The 16,297-nt window shown below is 45.7% G+C and overlaps 2 protein-coding genes across 4 annotated transcripts in view; one reads left to right on the top strand and one right to left on the bottom strand.

The window, feature by feature from the left end:
• The window catches only part of MPHOSPH9 (M-phase phosphoprotein 9), a 78,217-nt gene extending 73,967 nt beyond the window's left edge, over nucleotides 1–4,250 (bottom strand). The window contains exon 1 of the mRNA XM_069960836.1: nucleotides 4,136–4,250. The gene's annotated coding sequence lies outside the window, so the exon portion shown is untranslated. The remainder of the gene's footprint in view (nucleotides 1–4,135) is intronic.
• Nucleotides 2,714–16,287, top strand: MTRFR (mitochondrial translation release factor in rescue). 3 transcript variants are annotated; one of them, XM_069960839.1, is made up of 3 exons: nucleotides 2,714–2,749; nucleotides 11,721–12,003; nucleotides 12,740–16,287. In XM_069960839.1, the coding sequence occupies exons 2-3, from the start codon at nucleotides 11,734–11,736 to the stop codon at nucleotides 12,953–12,955; spliced, it is 486 nt and encodes a 161-aa protein (XP_069816940.1). In that variant the 5' UTR covers nucleotides 2,714–2,749; nucleotides 11,721–11,733; the 3' UTR covers nucleotides 12,956–16,287. The 3 variants fall into 3 exon arrangements, with proteins under 3 accessions (XP_069816940.1, XP_069816942.1, XP_069816943.1); XM_069960841.1 differs by lacking the exon at nucleotides 2,714–2,749 and adding an exon at nucleotides 4,369–4,436; XM_069960842.1 differs by lacking the exon at nucleotides 2,714–2,749 and adding an exon at nucleotides 11,234–11,254.
• The last annotated feature ends 10 nt before the right edge of the window (nucleotides 16,288–16,297 follow it).

The following is a 16,297-nucleotide window of genomic DNA, read 5'->3' as shown; positions in this document are numbered from 1 at the left end:
TACCTGGTGGTACATCCTCTTTAAGGTGTCCACAGACACATGGTCCTACTCTAGCATCCTCACACTAGAATGCTAGAGTAGGATCACGTCTCTGAAGACACCTTAACGTGGTGACATGGGACACTTTGTAACGTGGTGACATGGGACACTTCAATCAAATAGTTTGCCAAGATCCTCATTTTTTAATATCTACAGGGCAGGTTTTTATCATGTGTATGCCGGGTGGCGTATGTACAGTAAGTACTTGCACCTGTGGGTTGCTGTTGCACTGTTTTTTTTTTATATGTCTCTATGACGTGTCAAAATTTTTTACAAACAACAATGACACTTAAAGGGCAACTCCAGTGCTGATGCCACGTACCGCCACTCCGAGCCATGTCAGCCAATCAGGGCCGCTTAGCCAGTCAACGGCTAAGGAGGGACACTGTTGAGTTGTCCTTTAAGCCCCCAGTGGTCAAAATTTATAGGGGGAGAGTTATCAAACATGGTGTAAAGTGAAACTGGCTCAGTTGCCCCTAGCAACCAATCAGATTCCACCTTTCATTCCTCACAGACTCTTTGGAAAATGAAAGGTGGAATCTGATTGGTTGCTAGCAGGGGCGGTCTTGGCATTTTTGGGGCCCCAAGCGAAGTTATGTCTGGGGCCCCCCCCTCGACAAGCGTTCCAAAACAATAGACCGCTGTGTGTTGCCCCCAGTAGTATATACCCCTTGTGCGCTACCGCCAGTAATATATACTCCTTGTGTGCTGCCCCCAATAGTATATACCCCTTGTGTCCTGCCCCCAGTAGTATATACCCCTTGTTTGCTTCCCCCAGTAGTATATAGACCCCTGTGTGTTCCCCCAGTTATATATAGCCCCCGTGTGCTCCCCTAGAAGTATATAGACCTCCTGTGTGCAGCCCCAGTTGTATATAGACCCCCTGTGTGCTGCCCCCAGTTGTATATACCCCCTGTGTGATCCCCCACTAGTATATAGGCCCCCTGTGTGCTCCCTCAATGGTATTTAGCCTCTTTGTGTGCTTCCCCACTTGGATATAGACCTCCTGTGTGCTCCCCCACTTGGATATTGACCTCTGTGTGCTCCTCCAGTAGTATATAAACCCCCTGTGTGGCTCCCCCAGTAGTATATAGACCCCCTGTGTGCCCCACCAGTATTATATAGACCCCTTGTGTGCTGCCCCAGTAGTATACAGACCCCTGTGTGCTCCCCCAGTTATATATAGACCACCTGTGTGCCTTACAAGTAGTATATAGACCCCCTGTATGTTCCCCCAGCAGTATATAGACCCCCTGTGTGCCCCACCAGTAGTATATAGACCCCTGTGTGCTCCCCCAGTAGTATATAGCCCCCCTGTGTGCTCCTCCACTTGGATATAGACCTCCTGTGTGCTCTCCAAGTTGTATATAGACCCCAATCTGCTGCCCCAAGTAGTATATAGACTCCCTGTGTGCTGCCCCCAGTAGTATATAGACCCCTCTGTGAAGCCCCAGTAGTCTATAGCCCCCCTGTGTGCTCCCCCCATTTATATAGACCCCCGATGTGCGCTCCCCCTGTTAAACAGACCCCTGTGTGCTCCCCCTCCCATATAGTATATAACACAATAAAACAAACACTATACTCACCTGGGTCCGGGCGACTCCTCTTCTCTTCACTCTTGTGGCCGCAGGAAGGGTTTTCCCTGCGATCACAAGAGGCCGTACTCCCCTTGTCCTGGCGCCGATGCTCCAGTGATGTCACTGGAGCACCGGCACAACAAGGACAAAGCTGCCACTTGTGACCGCAGGGAAAACACTTCCTGCAGCCACAAGAGTGACTGACAGGAAGGGGGCCAATGTCTCCCACCCTGTCAGTGCTGCTGCATGTAACTATGAGCGCTCATTACGAGTGCTCATAGTGACAGTTCAGATGGCAGCAGCGAGCGGGGCAGCGGCCCTGAGCACAAGAGCGGGGCGTGGGGGCCCCCTGGATGTTGGGGACCCCAAGCGATGGCTTGGGGTGCTTGGTGCCAAAGACCGCCACTGGTTGCTAGGGGCAACCGAGCCAGTTTCACTTTACACCATGTTTGATAAATCTCCCCCATACTGTCTATGTGTCACCACATTACAGTGCAGGGGCAGGGACTCTTGTTTATTGACAGGAGTTCCTGATCACGTTCAGATCCCCTTATAAATGGGGAAATGTGTTACACTGATCTCTGAGATTTACAGGTCACAGCATTAGGACAATGTCCTGCCTACATGACCAAAGTCTTTACCGCAAAGATGTGGAACCTTCAGCCCTCCAGCTATTGCAAAACTACAATTCCCATTATGCCTGGAAAGCCTTTGGCTGTCCAGGCATGATGGGAATTGTAGTTTTGCAACAAGCTGGAGGGCTGAAGGTTTCCCACCCCTGCTCTACAGTAAAATTCTCAGATATTAGTATATTTTCCTTACCAAGCTACATTCCCTCTAATAATGAACTATCTGCTATGTCACTCGGCTTTTAATAAAGAGAAGAAACACATTTTCGGTATCTACAAAGTTCACTTAACACCGCAGCACAAAGCCCCTCGGCACTCTGTCGCCGCTGCAGGAGCCATTTTGTGTAATCCTATTGCCTAGAAGTCAATGCAATTTGGTCTTCGGTAAAATGGCTGCCGTCATATGCCTATACACGAGTCTTTCATCCTTCATAGAAAGAACGAGCCCGAAAATGCATGATGGGCACACGAGTTTGCGCATGCGCTGTGAGAGTGACCTAAGTGGTATGTACATGCTGTGTTTTACGTGAACAGTTCGTTCTTTAGCGCACTGAATCTGGTTGTCAGCCGTGTTGTTACTATACGGGGGGAGGCCAGAGTGGTCTGCACTAGAGCAGGGGAGGTGTATGGTGTTTCAGTAGTGCAGACACTATGTGAGTGAGGGCAAGAGTGTAATAATGGCTGTAATGTTCTGGTTACATGGTCCTTCCCATCTATACCATGTAATAATGAGGGGCTGTAGCATCATGGGCAGCAGGGGGTCCTTCCTGCAGGACAGGCATAGTGCAGAGGAGGCAGCAGGAAGCTACACTGGTGACTGATGAACTTGAATCAAGGTCACTCATTTTATGTATATTATGTCATGTGACAACTTGTCCCTAAGTTGTAGTACTTACCACCCTGTGTGGTACAGAATAAGGAAGAACGCATGAAGTGTCTTGAATAGGAGCCATAACTAGAGATAAGTGAATATTCAGTGATTTTGGGTTCACGTCAACCTGAAACTGTGGCTGGAGAAAATGGAGGCATGGAAAACCCAGCCACAGCCTGCACTATAAGTTCGCTCATCTCTGTCCGTATCATCTGATATTGAAGAAGCAGAAAATCTGCAGCGTATTATATATACTAAGTGGGAAATGACTGCAGCTTGTTGTATCATCTCATCCACTAATCAGCTGCCACAGTCATGGGTCTAGGGACCCAAATGGAAAGCATTGTAGTGATCTTTGATGCTGTAGGTTTGGGAACTATCAGCAGGTTACATGACTCTCCCTATTGCACAGGAGATGCTGAGGAGGATGGTATGTCTCTCCCTTCTTGGCGCTGGTCCCATGCACTTAAAGTGACTGTACCACCAGGCCCAGGCTGAAGCACTGAAGGCGACCGACCCACCCCCAGTGGGAAGAAACCCAAGCCCCTCTGTGACATGACTCCATTAGAATCAATGGAACCCTATCATAGAGGGGCTGGGGTTTCCTCCCACTAAGGGTGGGTCGGCCCGCTTCCAGTGCTTCAGCCTGGGCCTGGTGGTACAGTCACTTTAATTGCTTACTCCATGGTTTGGTAAGACCATTGGGGCTCTAACCCACCCTCAAAGCGGTAGTCCACCCTGGCCCGGCCCCTACTAATGATAATCAATGAAGTGGGGCAGGCAGTGTCCCTAACAGTTTTACTGGACTGAGGAGTAAACGACTAAGTGCATGAAAACGGCACCGAGGACGAAAGTAAGAGACATACCTTCCCCCTCCCATGTTCAGTAGGAACTTATCAGCAGGTTAGATTAGTCTACCTTGTTGATCGTTCCCCTTTAACTGTCCTTTTGGTTAAAGAGGTACTCTGGTACTGATAAAAAGAAAAAAAAACAATCATAAACATAGTTTTCCCACTTACTATCCCTCCTGAGTCTCCATTTCAATTTCCCGCTATTTGTAGGTCCCTAAAGCTCCAGTTTGTCTTCATTTTTTCTTCACTTCCTGGTTTGAGCTTTCCGATGATGCACTTTGTCTCCTGTGATGTCTAACTGACTTTGTAAAACTGTTAGATGGCTTACAGCTTGTTCAGCCAATCAGAGCTGAGCAACCTGTCTGACAAAGGGAGGCTGGGCTAACAGGGCTTAGACCTGCCTCCCTCTTGATGATGTCATTGTCACAAAATAGCTGCCACACAGCAGCCTGGGGTCAACAGTCATTAGGTAAGAATGAGTTTACTTCACTTCCTGGTGGGGGATTGAGGGGGGAAAGACAGGGAAGGGAGGCGGATAGGTGATTGAAGCATATTACACAGTTATATAACTTTGTAATGTGTTTCACTTACTGGGAAAAAGCTTTTAGCTTGAGTACCCCTTTAAGAGGTATTTCAGGAAAAATCTACTTTTCCCCTATCCACAGAGTAGGGAAAAAGAGATCACAGGGGGTCCGACCTCTGTACCCCCCCCCCCCCCCACCGATCTCCATATCGAGGCCCAGCTTCTGTATTATGAATACGTCACATGCCATACCCGCAGCTCTATTCATTCCTATGGAGGTGCTGGAAAGAGTTAAGTATGCCAGAAGAGTGCTTACCCAGCTCTTTCCTTCGCTCCATAGGAATGAATAGAGTCATGCTGATAGAGAAAAATTGGATTTTTTTTCCCTGGAATACCCCTTTAACATGTGTAGTAACATTTTTTTCCCAGCAATTTAGTTTTTAACAGCATATTTTTTTTGTGGCCGGTTGTCTCTTAGAGCCCCCCCCCCCCCCTTCCCCCCATATAAACCTTGAAGTGACTTTCACTTATGGGTTAATCAGACGGATGGGGACCCATTCATTTCTATGGCCTCATATGCACACCTGTACGCGGTTACGGGTCCATCTTGCGTCTGGGATCTCCTATTATTAAAGAAGGGCTCTGTGAAACTGCAGACAGGCGGCAGAGCATTGTGTCTGCAGCTACGGTCAGGACTACGTAAGTGTGAATGAAGGCTTTATTCTGTTATATCATTGGATATGTGCTGGGATTTACCACCTTGCTATGATGTATTAGGATGCACGTGGCTATCCTACAGCTTCATTTACTACTGCATTGTAGCTTTCTGCCCATACACCCGCCCATACGAGAGTTTACCGCATTTGGATAAACGTCAATAGGAGCGGAGTTACCACTTACTATGGTGGGAAAACCAAAGGGGGAAGGGGTCTTCTTTGTGTTATCCCCACCAGCCCCAGCATCATAATCAACAGGGGAGACATTCACATGACGGCCTTGGACCTAACAATGGCCGTGCTTTGAGAACACGTCTGCAGTATCCAACCAGGTGCTTGCCAGTTCCTTTCTGCTAATAATACATTGACATACTTACCGCTCGCCGTGATCTGTTATTTGAATGGAGCAGCAGCATGAATGTCTGACCGACGCTCCATTCAAATAGGGAGGATGTGCATAAGGCCCTCATTCATAGAATTGATGGGGGGTCCCGGCAGTCAGATCTATACTGATTAGACACATTTCCTATTCCTATAATAAAATAAAAACTAGTATTTCAAATCCACTAGCGAGGCAGAATCTGAAAACTGTATGAATAATATAAATGCAAGTCATAAAAATGTTACCTTGGTGGAATCTGATGATAGACCTCATGTCATGTGAGCAGAGAAATGTCACTTCCATCATGAAAGGAGATCACAGCGTTAATGTCGCAATTATTTTTCTCTCCTCACCTTCACGACGGCACCACAGGAGTTAACTCTTGCCCTAGGGACAGGAAAAGCACACAGCGAGAGGTTAAAAGCCCCTCCCCTTCCCCTAGACACCAGTGCTTTTCCTGTCCCTGAAGGGCAGGCACGAGAGGTGTGGGGGATCCGTCGAAGGTGAGGAGATCCCCTGGAAGAAAAATTCCCCCTTACCAGAGGGATCGATCGGGTTTATCCCCTTCCTTCCCTGGAGGCGGCTGGTGGGGGTAGGGGAAGGCCCGCTCGCGCGCCATCCTCCGGTGACAGGACGAGCGGGGATTGCGGGGCTGCGGTCTTCAGCTCTCCCCGTTGGCGACTCGTCCAGATCGGGCTCCGGTGAGTGCGGACTTCTCTGCGTACGCCGCGGCCTACTTCCGGTTACGACTAGTTCCACCGGAAGTGAGGCACGGAGCCCGACGTGCGTCCCCACGTGACGTAACGTGGCGCGCTGACGTCACACGCCGGAAGCGGATGCTCCGGCCGCCGAGAAACGCCGGGCGGTGCATTTAAAAGACAGGCTTCTCTCTGCGGGTCGCCCGTCCTGAGGTCTGCGTTCATGATGGATTCAGCGGCTTCATCTGCAGACATGCCTTCGCACTCGCCAGCGGCGGTAAGTGTGCCATTTTATGCTACACTGGGGGGTTGTGGTGCAATTCAATTTTCCACCTATATCAACCCTCTCTCTCTCTGGGTGCCCACCTGCTGATTCACTAGGTGTGGGGCTTCCTCCCTTTCTCCTGCCATGATTCTAAATGTACTCTGTTCATGCCTAGGAGAAGGAAGCCACTCAGAAAGAGAAGGAGAAATCTAGACCTCCTCCCCCACCTGCAAGGAGATGTCTTAATTGCAACACAAGATTACCATCATCATTTAAACGAAATATCTGCACATCTTGTATAAATGAATTTATAAAGGAGGATAGATCATCTTTTCTATCTGATATAAGGCAAATGATAAAAGATGAGATCAAAGGTTCTAATCCAGTCGCTCAGCCAGTGGCTATAGCTCCTGCCCCAGAACCAAATATAAATCCTCTCCCTCCTCCGCGGGTTGACCCTCCTGCTCCCCCGGCTGAAAGCTCTCCTGCATTGGTGGTTCCAGGATGTTCAGGGTCCTCAGTGTCTTCTATTGTATCTAAAAGACACAGGTCTCCCTCTTCCTCCTCAATATCCGAAGTGGAATCAGGGCAGGTTTCTGATTCTGGGGCTAGGTCTGAGGCTTCGGACACCCAGGTATCAGGGAAAAAATATTTTTTTCCCTCTGAAAGGATTTCCCCATTACTAAAGGCAGTCAGAACTGCGTTGAGTATCGAGGAAAAGGAGGAGGAGATCTCTGCCGCAGATAAATTATTTGCGGGTCTAAAGGCAAAAAAGAAATTGGGTTTCCCCATTCATAAGACAATAAAAGAACTAATTTCAGAGGAATGGAGAAAACCTGAGAAAAGGATGTCAGTTCCCTCAGATATTAGGCGCCGTCTTCCCTTTGATCCTGAGGAAACTGAGGAATGGGAGGTCCCCCTGGTGGACGCCCAGGTGGCTAAGGTCTCAAAGAAGACTATTATTTCCTTTGAGGACTCTACACAACTTCGCGATCCTATGGATCGGAAAGCAGAGAGCTTATTGAAAAAGTCATGGGAGACGGTGACCTTTTCAATCAAGAACAATATAGCCGCTACTTGTGTGGCGAGAGCTTCGCATGTTTGGGTCAATCAGTTAGAGGAACACCTGAGGGATAATACCTCAAGAGATAAAATCATTGACTCCCTCCCTCTCCTAAAGGATGCCATTGGCTTCTTAGCAGATTCCTCAGCTGAAGCTATCCGGGTCGCTGCAAAAGATGGAGCCCTAATTAACTCGGCCCGAAGGGCCTTATGGCTAAAAGACTGGAAAGGAGATAATATCTCCAAATCCAAGCTTTGCGGATTACCCTTTGAGGGTAAATATGTGTTTGGGTCAGCCTTAGATAAACTTCTAGAAAAATCTTCTGACAAGAAAAAGGCTCTCCCAGAGGAAAAAACACAAAAGAAACAGGAGCAGACACAACGTCCTAGATATCAGGACAAATATAAAGAGAAACCAAAAAGAGGCCGTTGGAGCTATTCCAAAGGGGGCAAAAATTCAAATATTTTTTTCAAGCCCCGTGATGGAAAGGACAAACAATGACATAGCTCCAGTCGGGGGGAGATTGTCCAAGTTTTGGGAGTCTTGGACAAAGATCACAAAAAATCAGTGGATTATAAATGTAATCCGAGAAGGATACAGAATAGAATTTTGCCATTCTCCTCCCGAAAAGTTCAAGATCTCCCAACAGTCCTCTCCTTTCCTTCAGTTGGAACTTACGCAAAGTGTGAAGAACTTGGTAAGCTCCAATGTAGTGATCCCGGTCCCAGTGAAGCAACTGGGGAGGGGACACTACTCGAATCTATTTTTAGTTACCAAACCCAACGGGACTTACAGGCTCATCATCAACCTAAAACCTGTAAACAAATATGTGACATACAGGAGGTTCAAGATGGAGTCAATAAAGAGTACAACTCCACTAATCCCAACAGGCGCCATGATGGCGTCAATCGACTTAAAAGACGCGTACTACCATGTCCCGATACATCCATCCTCCCAAAAATATCTGAGGTTTGCCATCAGGATGGACGGGAGAGTACAACACTTTCAGTTCTGTGCCCTCCCTTTCGGGATCTCGTCAGCTCCACGGATATTCACCTGCATCATGAGCGAGATAATTTCCTATCTACACCTGCAGGGTATCAACGTGATTGCCTACCTAGACGATCTTCTTCTAGTGGCAAACTCTTCACGGAAACTTCTAGAAGACCTATCCCTTACCAGGGACCTCCTTCTCTCGCTGGGATGGTTCCTGAACGACAAAAAATCAGACCTCAACCCAGAAAAAGAAGTCGCCATCAGGGAAAAGATGAGATTATTCCGCAGGAAAGGAGCATGTCGCATCAGGGAAGCCATGTCAATCCTAGGGTCAATGACCGCATGCATTCCAGCAGTACCATGGTCCCAGGCACACTCCAGACCTCTGCAGTTCCAGATTCTCTCATCTTGGAACAAACAGAAGTGGGGATTAGACAAGATAATGAGAATTCCGCTATCAGTCCGTCAGTCTCTGAACTGGTGGTTAGACCCAGTCAATCTGAGGAAGGGGGTTCATTGGAACCCTGTTCCAAAGAAGATTCTCACCACAGACGCAAGCATGTCAGGGTGGGGTGCGAAGGTGGACTCCTTTCTATACCAGGGCACTTGGTCTCAGGAAACAGCCGAAAGATCATCCAACTACAGGGAACTCCTGGCGGTATGGATGTCTTTGCAACAGGCAAGAGATACCTTGCAGAAATCTCACCTTCATGTCCTCTCGGACAATATAACAGTAGTTGCGCACCTCAGACACCAAGGGAGCGCGAAACAAAACTCCCTCCGATATATCTCGGACAAGATATTCCGATGGGCGGAAAACAACCTCCTCTCAATTACAGCTACTCATCTCCGGGGAATAGAAAATTCCCAAGCAGATTATTTGAGCAGGCATGTCCTATTGCCAGGGGAATGGACGCTGAAGGATTCAGTCTTCAAAATGATTACGGAGGAGTGGGGCTCACCACAGGTGGACCTCTTTGCGAACAACAGGAACAAGAAGACAAAGAACTTCTTCTCCCTTCAACCAATAGGGGAACCATTGGGAATAGATGCATTGGCTCACCCCTGGACATTCAACCTGGCCTATGGGTTCCCACCTGTTCCCTTGATACCCAAGGTACTACAGAAAATCTTAAAGGAAGAGGTGACAGTAATGTTAATAGTCCCATTCTGGCCGAAAAGAGCCTGGTTTGAGATGCTGAAGAAGATGGCCCTGGAACCTCCTCTGCTTCTGCCTTCAGATCCGGACCTCCTTCGTCAGGGTCCACTTCTCCACCCAGGTCTTGCGAATCTAAAACTTTCAGCATGGATCCTGAACGGGAGATGCTTAGAAGCAAGGGGCTTTCAGATTCAGTAATTTCTACCATCCAGAATAGCAGGAAACCAGTGACCTCAAAAATCTATTTGAAGGTTTGGAAAGTCTTTAATTCCTGGTGCCCGACTAAGCCACCTTTTCCTGCTGATCCCAACATTCCGCTTATTCTGGATTTTCTTCAGGCAGGCCTAAACAAAGGCTTAAGACCAGCCACCCTCAAGGTGCAGATTTCTGCCCTTTCGGCAGTCTACGACTCCAACATTGCTGACAATAGATGGGTGAAAAGGTTTATGAGGAGTGCAGTCAGACAGAATCCTCCCATAAAAAATTTACTTCCCCCCTGGGACTTAAATATTGTACTTGAAGGTCTAACTCTACGTCCCTTCGAGCCACTATCAGAGTGTGATCTAAAATTTCTATCATACAAGGTCGCTTTTCTTGTAGCAATTGTGTCAGCAAGACGAGTAGGAGAGATGCAGGCGTTTACTATAAGAGAGCCCTACTGCCTGATCCAGGAAGACAGAATTGTCTTAAAAACAGATCCAAATTTCTTACCAAAGGTAGTAACATCCTTTCACAGATCTCAAGACGTTGTTCTTCCCTCCTTTTGTCCTTCTCCAAAAACTGACCTAGAACAAAAGTTCCATTCCCTTGATGTAAGAAGAGCAGTCTTACAATACCTCAAAGTATGCGAACCTTGGAGAAAAGATCAATCACTCTTTATTCAGTTCCAGGGAAAAAACAAAGGCAAAAAAGTGTCAAAAAGCGTTTTAGGCCGCTGGATAAAGAACGCTATAAGTGAAGCCTATAGTCTTCAGAATTTACCATCCCCATTGCTGATTAAAGCCCATTCCACCAGGGCTATAGCAACAACATGGGCAGAGAAGGCATGTGTATCTATTGAACAGATCTGCAGAGCAGCCACCTGGTCTACTCCACATACCTTCACAAGACACTACCGACTACAGCTACAACGCAACGAAGACCTTGCGTTTGGTAGGAAAGTTCTACAAGCTGTGGTCCCTCCCTAAGGTAATTGTTGGTATTACTCCTGTGGTGCCGTCGTGAAGGTGAGGAGAGAAAGACGTATTAGTCTTACCGGTAAGACGGTTTCTCCGAAACCTTCACGACGGCACCAACATCCCCCCCGGTATTGTATGTTATATTAATGTACGGTACTCACGTGGTGCTAACATTGGGTTATAATGCACTGGTGTCTAGGGGAAGGGGAGGGGCTTTTAACCTCTCGCTGTGTGCTTTTCCTGTCCCTAGGGCAAGAGTTAACTCCTGTGGTGCCGTCGTGAAGGTTTCGGAGAAACCGTCTTACCGGTAAGACTAATACGTCTTTTGATCTGCCCCATAACACCCAAAAAAGCAACAAAACCCCATCAGAATAGGTTGTAGCGAAAAGCAAATGAGAATAATAATAATGTAAGCATGCCAGTGATATAATAGTGTAAGCGTGACCGTGACGGTGATATAATAATGTAAGTGTGACGATGATATAATAATGTAAGGTGCCGGTGATATAATAATGTAAGCGTGCCGGTGATATAATAATGGAAGCGTGCCAGTGATATAATAATGGAAGAGCGCCGGTGATATAATAATGGAAGAGCGACGGTGATATAATAATGGAAGAGCGACTGTGATATAATAATGGAAGCGTGCCGGTGATATAATAATGGAAGAGCGCCGGTGATATAATAATGGAAGCGCGCCGGTGATATAATAGGGACAATGAAGCGTGTTCTTACAATATTTACTATTAATAGTTTTCTCTCTTATTGTGCAGATGTTCCCAGTCCATGTCGTCTTCCGTCATCTTTTGTTTGTCTAAACTGCTGTCTTGGAAACCATGGATTCCCGGGATGCGGCTCCAATTCTTAAAACCATGGAGTGTGGGCATATTAACCCAGCGAGTGCTGACAAAAGACACAGCTTTAGATTTGCTAGAACTCAATGAGAAGGATCTGGAAGAACAGTTTGTGCGAGGACACGGCCCTGGGGGACAGGCGACCAACAAAACCAATAACTGTGTGGTACTAAAGCATATTCCTTCTGGGATTGTAGTGAAGGTAATGACCAACATGGACACAAAGGGCATTACCCTCACCAGGGCTCTTCAAGTATATGTGTATCCTCTGTTTTTTTCCCCTGCTTGTGTTTTTTTTTTTTTCCTCCCAATTTTTTATTTTAGAATTTTAATTTACAAATATATACAGTAGAGATATATATATATATATATATATATATATATATATATATATATATATATAATGAATGCAGCACTTATGTGGTGCCAGGCGGTATATACCAGCGACCACCCGGTACAGGTAATATAAATCAGAAGAATACCGCAGCACTCATGGGATACTATTCAACACAGCGCGTTTATTTGCTGTTGGGGAAATAAACACGCTGTGTTGAACTCTATCCCATGAGTGCTGCAGAGTGAATTATCGGAACTCCCAGCGTCATGTATCATTATGATGCCGGGAGCTTCAATTTAAAAAAAAAAAAAACTGTACTGACGGCCATGTGGCCAACTCACTAATTGACACTTTAACCCCCATCAACTAACCTAAAGCAGTCGGCACTGCTGCAGGGTCCTCTTTGGAGAGAAGCGTCTACGTCACTGGCATGGGTGCGTACAGTAGTAATGTGGACGCCACCTCCCGCCTGACAAGACCCATGGGCTGCGGTAGTATACGTCTGCAGACTGACCTACCCAGCTCTCTACGACAGGACGTCCATCGTTTTAACCCTCTGTTGAAAATCTTTATATCATTGGGTCCCTCTGTGTCTTTCTAGTGTCACCAAACAAGGTCCATGGAAGTAAACAGGATACGAGCTAGAAGAATACTTCGAGAAAAAGTTGACCTTTTCTACAAAGCAGAAAACAGCGACGTCTTCAGGCAAAAAGAAGAGGCGGAAAGGAAAAAGCTGGAGAAAAGGAAGAAAGCCAAAGATAATTTGGAAAAGAAAAAACATTTCAAAGAGATGCAAAACCTGGAAGTAAAGGAGTAGCGTGTATTGTAGTGTCGGCCACCTGAGCAGATTATGGTGCTGGGATTTTCTTTATTGTGTTGTGCAAGCTTTGGAGACATCTTGGCGCTCTTCCTCGTGGTTTAGGTGTCACAGTGCTGGAGCGCGCAGTGAAGAAGAGACTAAAATTCCTTGAAGAGTCTTCAAATCCTTAAAATCTTGTATCTGTAATTTACTAAATTCTACTGTTCTAGAATTCAAGGAATAACAATGTTGCCTCCACACTGAACAGGTTAAAATTAGAGATGAACACTCTGCTCTGCCATAGGCTCTAGGCTATGTTCACACAACATATTTTTTTGTATTTATACGGACGTTTTTGCCGATTGCAACAACGGCCGTAGTAAATACGAAAAAATACGTTGGCTGGGTGTCTATGGGATCCCGGCCAGAGCGTATACACATCGTATACGCTCCGGCCGGGTCCCCTCGTGGCGCCGCAAACAACTGACATGTCAGTTTTCTGCGGCCGCTATTCATTGAATAGCAGCCGTAGGAAACCCTGTCAGTGCATACCATGTCAGTGCATGTCAGTGGCTCCGACCACTTGCTTAATAGTGTGCTGTGGGGAGTTCTGATGCGCCCGCATCAGAACTCTACAGCCATAAAGATCATCCAGCCGGTACTGCAGAGACCGTCCGCTCCGTGACCCAGCTGGGTCACAGAACGGCCGGTACAATATGCCGTGTGACATGGCCCTAAGCTGTATCCATGTTTTCCAGGATTCCCTGGGGCTGCATCCAACTTCTGCAGCCACTGCTAATCAAATGCACAGCGTTCGGGTTCAGATGAAGCAGAGCAAGCTCAAGATTCACTCATCTCAAGTTTAAACATATCCCTGTCAGCCTAAATATGTTTCAAAGCAATACATGTGTGTGGATGACCTGATAAGTATTTTTCATCCAAAACCAGGAATGGATTGAAAACACAGAAAGGCTATATTCACACACTGTTGAAATTTAGTGGATGGCCGTTATGTAACAGCAAATAACGGCTGTTATTTCGAAACAACGACAATTATTTGCCATTAAATGGCAACCATCCAAAGGATTTTCAGATATCAGGATCAGTAATGTCCTGAAGAAGCCATGAGTGATGCATCAGTTTTTCATTGCTTTTTTTGTAGATCAGCAAAAACGTATAGAAGGTCAATAAAAGGAGCCTGCTGATCGTCTGCTAAAAACTGATCCATTGAAATGGAGCTTCCATTACAAAAAAAAAAGGAGGACCTGCACTTTTACGGTCCATTTTTTGTGTGTGGCAAAAACAGATGTGTGGATGACCCCATAGAAATCAATGGGTCATCAGGATCCGGATTCACAAAAAGAAAAAACTGATGTGTGGATGAGGCCTAAAAAAAAAAAAAAAATCTATCCCCTCCATGTAAAGGTGCATAGTGTCTGGATTTACAGTGTGTCACTATTATTCAGTATTGCCTGAATCCATTGGCTGTTATTGTGCCTTCCAGTGCTAATAAAGAGAGAGGCAGCTCTTACTAGAATGTGACTAGAGTGTGACATTTGTGTCTGCATTCTCTCATTCATTGTTATATTACCAGAAATGGAGCTGCTCCAGCTCGATGCGGTCATCTCTCCTTCCCAGAGATCTCCTCCATGTATCCACTATCTGTCTACGGTTCTCCGTCTTGCTCACGCTGTCCCTTCTCAGCCAGATCAAATGTATGTTTGCAGTACAAAAAAATTCCCAGAATGCTTCTTTTCTTGGAATCGCCAAGTAATATGGACATTCAATACCTACAGCCTTCTCAGAATGTCTAGTAACTTGCCCATGTTAAAATGGGTATAGAGAAAGTGAGCAGCAGGGTTAATATGACAGTATATTCCTCTCCTAAGCACCCAGAGTGTATAGCACAGAGTATAATAAAGATAATGGGGTATTCCACTGTTCTAAAATAGTTATTATATTGCTGGGCCTGGTAGGGAAAATGATGATACTTACCTATCCCTGGTCCCCATGTATCTGCTCCCGTTTGGCTCCTTCCAGTCCCCTGACGCTCGTCTTGTCTACCTGCCTCTGAGACAGTAGGTTGAATCAGGACCAGCCTTCTTAGCCAATCCCTGGTCCAGATAGGACACCACTGCAATCCTGTTCCAACATTGTGTCTCAAATAGAAGAAAGAGATGAGGGTCGGGGGACCGGAAATAACTGCAGGGGACCAGGAGGTAGGTAAGTATTTTATTTTTCTCCAGCCCAATAATATATCAATTATTTTACCTCAAAGTGCCCCTTTAAGGCCGGCTTCACATGCCTTTAAAAAAAAGCTGTGGAGTTTTGGTTTGTTTTGTTTTTTTTGCAAAAACGCCAGTGGCCAGAAGTCAATGGAAGTTTATGATCTGCCTTAAACACATGGCTTTTTTTGTGTGTGGGTTTTCTCTCCTTTTTGGTGTTTTTGAGGCTCTGTGACAGGTTTCCAAAACGCAGCAGGCTGAGGGGTGGGGTTTTTTCTTTTCCAACAAACTATAGAGTTTTTTCTCCCATAGACTTGGGATTGTTCTGGTTGTCTCAAACACCCTTGCTGTGCGTATGTACGTTTTTTTTGTCATCTTTTGTGGTCCAGCAGCTAGGTCGTGTGATGGCAGAGGAAAAAAGTTTGGCACAAAAAAAAACACCTAAACCGCAATAAAGACCATTTACACAGAAACACCAGTAAAAAACACAAACGCATGATAAAAACACCATGCACTGCACTGGCATTTTTTATTGCATATTGTTTTGTTTGTTTTTTTAGGGGGGGGTTGAAAAACACCAGACAAAAATAGTGTGTGAGTGCACCCCTAAATGTAAAGTTTGCAAAACAATCTAATATTTCTATTCCACTATTCCATAAAATTATATTTTTTGATGACTTCCGTTTTCTGACGACTAAACACTGCGGTTTTTGTACTGTATAGAAGTGCACGCCATTCAGATCCTTAGTGAAAATAAGCTTTATTACATCAAGTAATAAATACATACAAAGATGCAAATTGTTAAGACGTCATTGTTTTTTTTTTTTTCTTTTTCCTCACTTACACAACCTAATGTGAATATGCAATAATAACTATAAGGTAGACTTGTAACTCTACCTATAGAAAAGTTTTCGTGCCCTCTTTCAGGTTAAGGAACACATGCATGTTGAATGCCAAAAAAAATTACATGCGGATGCATAGGTCAATAATACAAACCCATTAAAAAACAAAACAAACTAATGCAAAAAAATAAAAAAATCACAATGAATAAAAACTAAATGCAGCATCCTTATCTGGCAATGGTATAATAATACGTGGTCCATTTGTAAGTTAGAAGATTATTGTGCCGGTGTTG

This window comes from Dendropsophus ebraccatus, chromosome 3 (assembly GCF_027789765.1).
Source record: "Dendropsophus ebraccatus isolate aDenEbr1 chromosome 3, aDenEbr1.pat, whole genome shotgun sequence".
Classification (NCBI taxonomy): Eukaryota; Metazoa; Chordata; class Amphibia; order Anura; family Hylidae; genus Dendropsophus; species Dendropsophus ebraccatus.
Note: the sequence above shows the minus strand (reverse complement) of the source record. Positions and strands in the feature narration are given on the sequence as shown.